Raw genomic sequence first — 12,503 nt, 5'->3', positions numbered from 1 at the left:
CTTTATATATATATATATATATATATATATATATTGTGGCAGTCCAGTCCGGATGCCACCCCGGGTGGCACAACAGTTTGGGTGCTCCGAGCTAAAGCAACCTGGGTGTAGGACTGGACCAAGACGAAGCCCAGGGAGGTGTTGGGACACAGCAGGTTGTCTCTTTAATGTTGTGTCAAAGATTATCTGGCAGTTGGAAATGATATTATTGTATTGCTGTTGATACACAGAAATACCCTGCAATTTCATACATGAGATCCCTTCCATGCAGGTCCGGTCCAGGTATTGGAGCAAGCACTCCCAGCAATCAGGCACACCTGTGCCACACTTTTATAAAGCTCGTTAGGGCAAGGGCTCCTGATGCCAACAAGTGGCCAGGCGATAGAGGGCGGGCCAGTGAGTTAGAGACAGGGACAGGGAGCCTGAGATTGTGTACATGCTGTTTGTGAACTGGTGCCTAATTAGGGTACCCATTGAAACTTGCTGTGAAAAGTTTGTTTGCTATGCTGTGGAAGTAAACGGACTACTTTTCTTTTATACAACTGTGTCAGCGTCTTGTCTTGTGGAAGGTCGCTTGTTACAATATATATATATACATACTGTATACATAACTACGTTACTAAAACCTATATTTAAACATAAGTATATTTTGCACAAATTGATCAAATTGAGGATTACTATTGATTACTGTATGTTTAAGGTTACATTTCATTATACTGTACATAAAGGCATCATCCCTTAGCATATTTTACATACACATGTGAATACTGTACTACTTACAAGTTGTAGTTGGCATCTTCTGTACAAGTAGGGGTTATCTCTTCCATTTGGAGAATAAAAGTAACCACAGTCAATTACTGCTAGGTCAATGCCACTTAGGATCAATACAACTAAAGTGACCATTGTGCTAATGATGTTCATGGAGAGGGAGCCTTTCACCTGTATAGAGATAAAGGGCAAAACAATGAATAGCATACACAGGGACTGTTGGAAGCATAGTATCAGAAGAGCCCTTATGCTGCCCTATAGTTCCATATATTTTACAATTATTCATTGATTATTAAAGATGATTTATTGAAACCAATGGCAGATTATAATCTGATCATTTTGGAAAGCCATACGTGGCTTTTTGGTTCTGGGTGGGCCTCTACCATATGCCAGTGCTTAGGACTATTTCCTCAATTCTATATATCCCATTCTCTAGCTGGTCCATGTACAGTATATGTATGTACAATCACTTACCTGTCTTTAATAAAACAGGCAACTTGCCTGGGTGGATACACTTATGACTCCCTGAGCCAAGGGACTTGGGCTGGAGCATATTGTTGCAGCCAAAGTACAGGATCGGCGTGATACCAGGAAATGCACCCAAGCTGAACACCTGAAAGGTGCCTCTGTGCCTGTTTGGAGGAACAGGACTTGCAGGTACTGAAACCCTGGTGTAAGTAGAAAGCTGATGATGATGGCCAAGGGCTGCAGCTTACCTGCCACGTGTCTGAGGCACACCCATTTATGCAAATATAAAAAGAAATGAAGGGGCTGATTTGTCAGCCAGTTTTATCATACGCAACAAGTTTTAAAACTCGTTGCATATGATAAATGGTGCTCCAGCCAATCAGCTCCTAACTGTCATCTTTCCAACACATGAAAGGACTGATTGGCTGGAGCACCATTTATCATATGCAACGAGTTTTAAAACTTGTTACGTATGCTAAAACTCATTGATAAATCAGTCCCTAAATTTTATATTTGTGCCTTATTCGATTAGTATTTCAAAGGCTCCATGCGACTTGGGTACTTCTAATCGGGATGTAGTTGGAATCCTGGTGGTTTGAATCCCGACAGTCAAAATATAATACAGATGCCGGAATCCTGACCACCAGAATACCGGCAGCGCCGCCACAGCTATTCCTACTCCTGGGTGTCCATGACACCCATGGAGTGGGAACAGAACCTGTGGCGAGCGCAGCGAGCCACCGAGCCCACAAGGGTCTTCATTCCGCTCGCCCCCCTGCCGGCATTCTGATGGTCGGGATTCCGGCGTCTGGATTTTGACCGCCGGGATTCCAACCTCCGGGATCCCGTACCCGTGCTGTGTTTTTATCATCTTTTATGTGAAGCAACACCCCCTGTCTTATTCCTGGCGCATCGGCTCTGTTGCTTGCATGGGTAAGTCCGTTTGTTACCTTTGTTACCTCCCCCGGGCGCCCTTGCAATAAAGGTTTGCGCGCCGCCCCAAAAAGGGGCATGGTCTCAAAAAGAAAGGGGTGTGGTCACACAATAGTAACAATGCCCACAGTAGTAGCACCCGTAATACACATAATGCCCACAGTAGTAGCACCCCGTAATACACAATGCCCACAGCAGTAGCACCCCTTTTACAATGCCCACAGTAGTAGTGCTCCTTATATAGAGCCCATAGTAGTGGTGCCCATTATGCAATGCCTCCAGTAGTAGTGCCCCTTATGTCCCAAGGAGTGATGCCCCTTATGAAGTGCCCCCTTTACAATGCCCTCACTAGTAGTGCCCCCATTAGTAATGCCCTTAATGGTAATGCCCCTGTGTAGTATTGCTCCCAGTAGTAATGTTGCCTGTAGTAATGCCCCCAGTCGTTTAGCACCCTGTAGTTTAGCCCTAGTAGTTATGCCCCCAGTAGTTTAGCCCCCAGTGGTAATGCCCCTGCAGTTATGACCCCAGTTAGTTTACCCCCACTTTAGTTTAGCCTCCCAGTGGTAATGCCCTCAGTAGTTTAGCCCCTGTAGTTTAGTCCTCCTGTAGTTTGCCCCATGTAGTTTAGCCCCCAGTAGTAATGCCCCAGTAGTTTAGCCCCCGTAGTTTAGCCCCATGTGTTTTGCCCCAAGTAGTAATGCCCCCAGTAGTTTAGCCCCTGTAGTTATGCCCCCCTGTAGTTTGCCCCTTTGTAGTTTAGCCCCCTTGTAGTTTAGCCCCCAGTAGTAATGCTCCTGTAGTTATGCCCCCAGTAGTAATGCCCCTGTAGTTATGCCCCCAGTAGTAATGTGCCCCTGTAGTTATGCCCCCAGTAGTAATGCGCCCCTGTAGTTTGCCCCCAGTAGTTAGCCCCTGTAGTTTAGCCCCATGTAGTTTGCCCCAAGTAGTAATGCCTCCAGTAGTTTGCCCCCTTGTAGTTTAGCCCCCAGTAGTAATGCCCCCCTGTAGTTTGCCCCCTGTAGTAATGCCCCAGTAATTTAGCACCTGTAGTTATGCCCCAGTAGTTTGCCCCCAAGTAGTAATGCCCCCAGTAGTAATGCCCCCCTGTAGTTATGCCCCCAGTAGTAATGTGCCCCTGTAGTTATGCCCCCAGTAGTAATGCGCCCCTGTAGTTTGTCCCCAGTAGCCTGCCCCCTTGTAGTTTGCCCCAGTAGCTTGCCCCCTTTTAGTTTTCCCCAGTATCTTGCTCCCTTGTAGTTTGCCCCCTTGTAGTTTAGCCCCAGTAGTAATGCCCCCTGTAGTTTGCCCCCTGTAGTAATGCCCCCAGTAGTTTAGCCTCTGTAGTTATGCCCCCAGTAGTTTGACCCCAAGTAGTAATGCCCCCAGTAGCAATGCCCCCCTGTAGTTATGCCCCCAGTAGTAATGCACCCCTGTAGTTATGCCACCAATAGTAATGCGCCCCTGTAGTTTGCCCCCAGTAGTTAACCCCCTTGTAGTTTGCCCCCAGTATCTTGCCCCCAGTAGATTGCCCCCAGTGGTTAGCCCCCTGTGGCTTGCCCTCAGTAGTTTGCCCCACAGTAGTCATGCCCCCATTAGATTGCCCCCGGTGGTTAGCCCCCTGTAGCTTGCCCCCAGTAGATTGCCACCAATGGTTAGCCCCCTGTATCTTGCCCCCCCCCATAGCTTGCCCCCAGCAGTTTGCCCCCAGTGGTTAGCCCCTGTAGCTTGCCCCCAGTAATTTGCCCCCCTGTACCTTGCCCCCAGTAGACGTGCTGCTAGTACAGTCACACATATGTTTAAAAAACAAAAAACACCATACTTACCAAGCCCTGCTCCTGTGTACGACCGCTGTGATCCTCCTGGCGTCCGCTCCTCTGCACTATGGGAGAAACGTCATGACATCTCTCCCATAGTGCGCACTGACAAAGCCAGAAGCCGGAACCCAGTAGTGAGCTCCTGCTGCCGGCTTCTGCTGTGAAGACAGAGCCAGGCGCCCGATGGTAACACAATCTCAGCGGGCACACAGCATCTCCCTGCGGCGCCGGGCACACATCGGGTGAGGTGAGCCGAAGGAGGCGGAACTGCGTTCCGTCTCCAAGTGGAACTGACGGAATGCAGTTCCGCCCCGTTCCGGCTCACTTTAACCCTTGCAACCAACCCTTCATAGGTAGCAAAATACAACTTATTCCCTTGGTGCATTTTAGATTTGTCCTGAATGAGGTCACCTGTGTTTGTGCCCCTCTTTGTTAAACCTTTGCTTGCAAGTTGCAACCCTGACCTCTTCATGTACAGTATACCATTAGCAAACCTGTGCCTGTGCCCCAAACACATCTCTTGCTGCATTTGAACATTCCCAAGATTACAATTCTGTAACTAACATTGTATAATAAAACAATCTGTCACATTTGTGAAGGATGGTGCAGAGGGAAGGGGTTGGGTGAGAATAATAGGATTTTAATCCAGTATCCTCTAGGACGTAAGAGAAAATAGGTAAATCCTTTTCTCGTAGTCCGTAGAGGATACTGGGGTCCACATTAGTACCATGGGGTATAGACGGGTCCACTGGGAGCCTTGGGCACTTTAAGAAATCAATAGTGTGCACTGGCTCCTCCCTCTATGCCCCTCCTACCAGACTCAGTCTAGAAACTGTGCCCGAGGAGACGGACGTATCTTGAGAGAAGGATTCAGAAAGGATAGTGGTGAGATTCGAACCAGCACACACACACACACACACACACACACACACACACACACACACACACACACAAGAAGAAAACCATGTTAACCCAACATGAACAGGAACAGTAACAGCTGAACCAACAACAATACTTAACCAAGTAACCATGCAGGAAACACGAAGCGCTGGGCAGGCGCCCAGTATCCTTTATGGACTACGAGAAAAGGATTTACCTATTTTCTCTTACGTCCTAGAGGATACTGGGGTCCACATTAGTACCATGGGGATGTACTAAAGCTACCAAACCAGGTGGGAAAGTGCTGAGGTTCCTGCAGAACTGACTGACCAAACTGAAGGTCCTCAGAGGCCAAGGTATCGAACTTGTAGAACTCAGCAAACGTGTTCAAACCAGACCAAGCAGCTGCTCGGCAGAGCTGTAAGGCCGAGACACCCCGGGCAGCTGCCCAGGAAGAACCCACTGACCAAGCAGAGTGGGCATGAACAGATTTAGGAACCGGCAAACCTGCCGTAGAGTAAGCATGCCGGATAGTAAGCGTGATCCATTGAGCAATAGACTGCTTTGAAGCAGGACACTCAATTTTCTTGGGATCATAAAGCACAAACAGCGACTCGGATTTTCTGTGACGAGCTGTCCATTTGACATAGATTTTCAAAGCCCGCACAACATCCAGGGACTTTGAAGAGGAAGAGGTGTCAGTAAGCACCAGAACCACAATAGGCTGGTTGATGTGAAACGCAGACACCACCTTTGGAAGAAACTGCCGACGAGTACTGAGTTCAGCTCTATCTTCATGAAAAATCAAATAGGGGCTCTTGTGAAACAAGGCCCCCAATTCTGAAACACGCCTCACCGAAGCCAAGCCCAATAGTGTGACGGTCTTCCACGTAAGAAACTTTACATCTACCTCCTGTAAAGGCTCAAACTAATCTGATTGCAGAAACTGCAACACCATGTTAAGATCCCAAGGTGCCGTGAGAGGCACAAAGGGTGGTTGGATGTGCAGAACCCCTTTCAAGAACGTCTGAATCTCAGGAAGGGAAGCCAACTGTTTCTGGAAGAAAATGCATAAGGCTGAAATCTGGACTTTTACTGATCCAAGGTGTAGGCCCACATCCACCCCAGACTGCAGAAAAAGCAGAAAACGACCCATCTTAAATTCCACCGCAGGGAATTTCCTGTTTTCACACCAAGAGACGTATTTTTTTCAAATCCGGTGGTAATGTTTAGACGCTACCCCTCTTCTGGCTTGGATCAAGGTAGGAATTACCCTGTCCAGAATCCCTTTCCAGGCTAGAATTTGACACTCAACCTCCATGCCGTCAAACGTAGCCGCGGTAAGTCTTGATAGACGAATGGCCCCTGTTGCAGAAGATCCTCCTGAATTGATAGAGGCCACGGATCCTCCAGAAGCAGTTCCAGTAGATCTGCGTACCAAGCCCTTTTTGGCCAATCCGGAGCAATGAAAATTGCTTGAACCCTTTCCCTTTTTAATCTTTTGAGAATTCTTGGGATCAGTGGAAGTGGAGGAAAGACATACACCATCTGATAGACCCACAGAGTCACGAGAGTGTCCACCGCCACTGTCTCTTGACCTGGAGCAATACCGCTGGAGCTTCTTGTTGAGACGAGAGGCCATCATGTCGATCTGTGCAGTCCCCCACCGACGAGTCAAGCACCCAAACACCTCCGGGTAAAGGCCCCACTCCCCTGGGTGGAGGTCGTGTCTGCTGAGGAAGTCTGCTTCCCAGTTGTCCACACCTGTAATGTAGATCACGGACAGTGCCACCACATGTTTCTCTGCCCAGAGGAGAATCCTTGTTACCTTTGACATTGCTGCTCTGTTCTTCGTGCCACCCTGTTGGTTTATGTACATCACTGCCGTCATATTGTCCAACTGAACCTGGATGGCTCGATTGTGAAGAAGATGAGATGCCTGCAGAAGGGCATTGTATATGGCCCTTAGTTCCAGAACATTGTTTGAAAGAATGGTTTCCTGACTTGACCACTTTCCTTGGAAGTGTTCCCCTTGGGTGACCGCTCCCCACCCTCTGAGGCTTGCATCCATGGTTAGCAGAATCCAATTTTGAATCCCGAACCTTCGGCCCTCTGTCAGGTGAGAAGTCTGTAGCCACCACAGAAGAGAAATCCTGGCTTTTGGCGACAGACGTATCCTCTGGTGCATGTGTAGATGCGATCCGGACCATTTGTCCAGCAGATCCAGCTGGAAGAGCCTTGCATGAAACCTTCCGTACTGCAGTGCCTCATAAGAGGCTACCATCTTTCCCAGGAGGCGAATGCACAGATGCACCAAAATTCGGGTCGGCCTTAGGACGTCCCTTACCATTGACTGAATCACCAACGCCTTTTCCAGTGGAAGGAATACCTTCTGTACCTCCGAATCCAGGATCATCCCCCGGAACGGAAGCCTCTGTGTTGGTTCCAGGTGAGATTTTGGAAGATTCAGAATCCACCCGGGATCCTGGAGTAGATGTGTGGAGAGGGCAATGCTATGGAACAACCCCTCCTTGGAAGGTGCTTTTATCAGTAGATCGTCCAGGTACGGTATTATGTTCACTCCTTGCTTGCGAAGGAGAAACATCATCTCTGCCATTACTTTGGTAAACACCCTCAGTGCCATGGAGATCCCAAAGGGTAGGGCCTGAATCTGGTTGTGACAGTCCTGCAATGCAAACCTTAGATAAGCCTGAGGCGGCCAAATCGGAATATGAAGGTACGCATACTTGATATCCAGAGACACTAGGAATTCTCCCTCCTCCAGACCTGAGATAAAAGTTCTCAGCGACTCCATTTTGAATTTGAACACCCGTAAATATGGGTTTAGTGACTTGAGGTTTAAAATAGGCCTCACCGAACTGTCCGGTTTCGGTACCACAAACAGGTTGGAATAAAAACCTTTGTTTTGTAGTTGAATTGGAACTGGAACAATGACCTGAGTCTGTACCGGTTTTTGAACTGCCATTTGTAAGGTTATACTTGCTTCCGGTGAAGCTGGTAAGCCTGACTTGAAGAATCTGTGAGGTGGGAGCTCCTGAAACTCTAGTCTGTAGCCCTGGACGATAAGATCTTTTACCCATGGATCCAGGCATGATGTGGTCCATATGTGACTTAAATATCGTAACCAGGCTCCCACCTGCCTGTTGAACAGGCAGTGTGGTCCACCGTCATGCTGAAGGTTTTGCGGAAGCAGAACCGGAGGTCTGATCCTGTGAGCCTGTATTTGCAGGTTTTCTGTGCTTACCTCTATTGCCTTTGAAGGCAGCAGAAGAACCTTTGGACTTACCTTTAAACTTTGCTGTCTGAAAGGACTGCAAAGCTGGTGCAGAATAGGATTTTCTACCTTAGCTTTGGATATCCACGTATCCAGTTCATCTTCAAACAGGGCTTCACCTGTGAAAGGTAAGCTTTCCACGCCTTTCCTGGAATCTGCGTAGCCACAATTCCCTGCACGCTGACAGTGCCATTGCAGTGGTGTGTGCATTGAGCAGTCCAATCTCCTTTATGGCCTCCACCATAAAGTTAGCAGAATCCTGTATATGCTGTAGGAGTAAAATAATCTCCCCCCCTAGACAAGGAATCTAACCCATCAATTAGATTACCAGACCATTTTGCAATGGCTCTAGTGATCCATGCACAAGCTATAACGGGTCTTTGGGCCACCCCCGCAGCTGTGTACAGAGATTTGAGAGTGGTCTCAATCTTGCGGTTTGCAGCATCCTTCAATGAAGCTGCCCCAGGAACAGGTAAAACTATTTTACGTGACAGCCTGGAAACTGATGCGTTAACTATCGGTGGGTTTTGCCATTTTTTTCTATCGTCCTGAGGAAATGGGAAGGATGTAATCAACCGTTTTGGAATCTGAAACCTCCTGTCAGGGTTAACCCAAGGTGCTTCAAAGAGGGAATTTAATTCCGTAGAACCAGGGAAAGTAGCAGAGGATTTCTTTTTCACATTTAAAAAGGATTCCTCCTCTTCCTCTGACACTTTGTCAGGAATGTGCAAGACCTCTCTTATAGCTTCATCCAGTGCCTGTATTCCCTGTGCTAAAGATGCATCTCCCCCCCCCCCCCCCCCCCCACTAAGTCCACCTCCCCCTCCTCTGGGTCTGATACATCATCATCATCTGTATCGGCCTACATGATTTGGGCTAGAGTACGCTTCTGAGGACAAATAGCAATGGTCTGAGACGCTGGGATGACCACTGAATCTCTAATCGTCAAGTCATCTACAGATTGTCTTAAATATTGCGTCTCCTTTTCATTTTGGGACAATTTGTTGGAAATATTTGAAATCATCCCCTTTAATGAATCTAACCATACAGGTTCAGATCCACTAGCCTGAGACTGTGTACTATACTGAGTACACTGCAGAGATCCCCCAGATTGAGAAAAGCACTCTGCTGTGTATGATACACACTCCTTTGACATGATAAATGTAAAAGAACACACACACAGTGAGGAATAGGTTAAAAGCACAGTTAACCCACACAGACCCTTCTAGGGAGGCACAGAGTATTGGAGCCAGCTACACAGTGCCCCTATAGCTAAACTATAGACTTAGTTGGTCTCAAACTAAGTACCCTTAATAGGGCTTAGTACACCAAATTATTGCTCCCCCTTTTGCTATGTCCCCCTGGTACCACTGAGGTGCTCTGGAGTCCATGTGGAGGAGCTGCGCTTTCCTGTCAGGCTGCCTGTGTAAGCTGCAGAAGGGAAATGGCACTGGTGAGTTGCTGGATCCGCTCATAGTGAAGGCCCCGCCCCCGTAATGGAGCGCGGTCTTCCTGCTTTTTATACTAAGGTGCATAAAAAGGGTTACAGTGGGTTAAAACCCCTGTAATATGTGCCAGTTGTGGGTAATAGTCGGGGCTCTAACCACCCCTCACTGCAGTCACACAGAGCATGCAGCGCTGCGCTCCTACCTTTATGCCGCCATTACAGCCGGCGACCTGCTAACCAGGACGCCGGCCACCTACTCACCACTCTTCATTCTTCTGTCTCTGTTAGGGGTGGCAGCGTGCTGCGGGTCTTTACGCTCGCTGTGGTGGGACTTGCGAATAGGACCCTCAGGAACTCAGTGTCCTGTCAGCGGGAAACGGGACCATTAACCCTAGGGAGGTTGGGCTATTCTCCCCCCTAAGTCCCACGAAGCAGACAGGCTGGTGCCAACCAGACCTGCCTGAAAACAATAAAATAGAAAATAAATGCGGAAAACTCTTCAGGAGCTTTCCAAGCGTGACCTCCGGGCACATTTTCTAAACTGAGTCTGGTAGGAGGGGCATAGAGGGAGGAGCCAGTGCACATTATTGATTTCTTAAAGTGCTCAAGGCTCCTAGTGGACCCGTCTATACTCCATGTTACTAATGTGGACCCCAGTATCCTCTAGGACGTAAGAAAAAAGAGGTTGACATGTATCAAGCAGTGAAAAAAGTAGAGCAGTGGACTAGTGGAGGAGTTTCCCATAGCAACCAATAAGCATTGGTTGATAAATGCTTCCTCAAAAGCTGATTGATTGTAATGGGTAACTTCTCCACTCGTATCACTGGTTGATACATTAATCCAGGGGCAGAACTGCTGGAGACAACTGAGTCGGTTGCCGCCTGGCTCGCAGCCCTGAAGGGGGCACCTCCTCCATTGTCCCCAGGTTCCGTTCCCCCTGCTTTGGATAGGAAAGAAAATGTAACTGCACACTCAGAAGCTCTATAGATTAATTAGGTCTTATCTTGCATTGTAACCCCAATAAGATTATTGTGCATCTGCTGATAGATCTGACTGTGTGGGGGTGCAGCCCAGTTGCAACTCAAATTCAAGGCACAAAAAGGAAAGAACCAAGGAGTAGTTGCTTAGTTGGGTGCACTAGTGTAATTTAAACAGATTGACTATATAAAACTTAACTTTTATTATTTATGACTTCTAAACACCCCATTTATCTGGGGATTACACAGCAAAACATAGAGGTTAAAAACTTGAACACATACAAACAAATGAGTGAAAAAGAAATAGATATGGTGTAGATAGATTTAAAAAGCGGTACTTCCACTAATTCCTCCCACAAGGTGTAAATTTGAAGATACTTGTGGAGCCCCTGAGAGTTGGTGATATATTAGATGACCAAATCCCCTGGTTCTATTGAGCTCTTATGTACAAAAAGCCAGTAATACTAGTTCAAATATTGCCATGCCTGCATTATGTTTGGAATTCATTTAATTTAAAGTTGAGATATATATGTATTGCAACCTGATGTTATAAAAATGTAACATGAGAGATCATTCTTCACAATAAATTGCTCCTGCAAGTACAGTGTGTGTTTTTGTTCATACAGTATACACAATTTCTTATTATTAATTATTTTCTTTAATTCCACACATTCTCCTCACATTATATGTCATTGATTTTACTTGGAAAAACCATGGGTTACTACCCACTCAACAAGGATGAATAGTAATAGGGGGATATATCAATTGGTTCTCTTGCAGCCTATATATTGCGTATGTGATGGATCAATAATTCATGTGCGGTTGCTGCTATTACATTTCCAGTGATAATCAGCTGCTGTACTTTTCATGCAGAACTGCTTGAAAATTGTGGCAGTAGAAAGTATAGAGATAGTGTTGCTACATTAATATTCTCATTCTAGCTACAACTGTGCATATATTATACAATGTATCAATGTTCTATTGCACAGTTCACTTAACTCATGTATCACAGGCTTGTACTTGAAGACTAGAAAATGTATGTTAAGTAACTGATTTGTATCTATTAGATTAATAGGCAGAGCGCAGCATTCAATAATAGCTGCCGTTAATCCACTGTTAAATTAATATAATATATAGAATGTTCTGTTACTGAGCGATGTCATAGGTACAGCGCATTTACTTATGAAATTCAAAGTGGCCGCGCGGTGCTGTTACTAATGACAATTCCGAACACATTAGTGGATAACATCAATCATTCAAAGATCCATATTTGGGTAGGTCCTATACATTTTCTTATCACTCTCAATATTGCTCCGTGATGGCCATTCCTTACACTAAAACTTTATTTTAATATCCTCAATATAGGAGGGTGTCAGCAAGGGTCTATTCAAACTTTCTATCTAAATATAGTCTACGCCATTGTATGTGGCAAGTGTGTGGCAAGCCGCTGAAATGCCGACGTGCACGTTTCGCTGTATAGCTTTAACGAGGCTCCGTTCCCCCTGCTGTAAGAGAGCTCAGTGCTCTGCTGAGTGCTCTGGTTGTGGTCAGGACCCTGAGTGAGGAAATGTCAGGGAGACAGTGCGGGTGTACAGAGAAAGGGGGCGGAGCGGCTGTCACTGTGAGGACACTGGATGGGAGTCAGGAGAACCTCAGCAACAGAGTTCATACGCTGAACAAACAGATATGTACTGTTCATAATGGGTGGGGGCAGGGGCTGATTGGCCATAGGCTTCACAGGGAAAATTCCCGGCGTGCCAACGAGCGTGTGGGGCCTATTTTGTTTCTTGCCATGTAAGGGGTGGTGCTGCTACCATAGTTACACTGTATACCTCTGGTTCTGCTCATGTGAGGCCACTTCTACAAATTTTTCCAGGGCCACTTTAAGTTTCCAATCCACCCCTGGGTGGGGGGTTTGTTGG

The 12,503-nt window shown here is 46.8% G+C and overlaps 1 protein-coding gene across 1 annotated transcript in view; it reads right to left on the bottom strand.

Annotated features, from left to right (window-relative positions):
- Positions 1 to 12,503, bottom strand: part of LOC135057519 (membrane-spanning 4-domains subfamily A member 4D-like) — a 62,861-nt gene that overhangs the window by 35,275 nt on the left and 15,083 nt on the right. Inside the window, exon 4 of the mRNA XM_063963375.1 lies at positions 781 to 939. Within this exon, the coding sequence (XP_063819445.1) occupies positions 781 to 939 (159 nt within the window). The remainder of the gene's footprint in view (positions 1 to 780; positions 940 to 12,503) is intronic.

This window comes from Pseudophryne corroboree, chromosome 3, assembly GCF_028390025.1.
Source record: "Pseudophryne corroboree isolate aPseCor3 chromosome 3, aPseCor3.hap2, whole genome shotgun sequence".
NCBI lineage: Eukaryota > Metazoa > Chordata > Amphibia > Anura > Myobatrachidae > Pseudophryne > Pseudophryne corroboree.
This window is presented reverse-complemented; position numbering and strand designations above follow the sequence as displayed.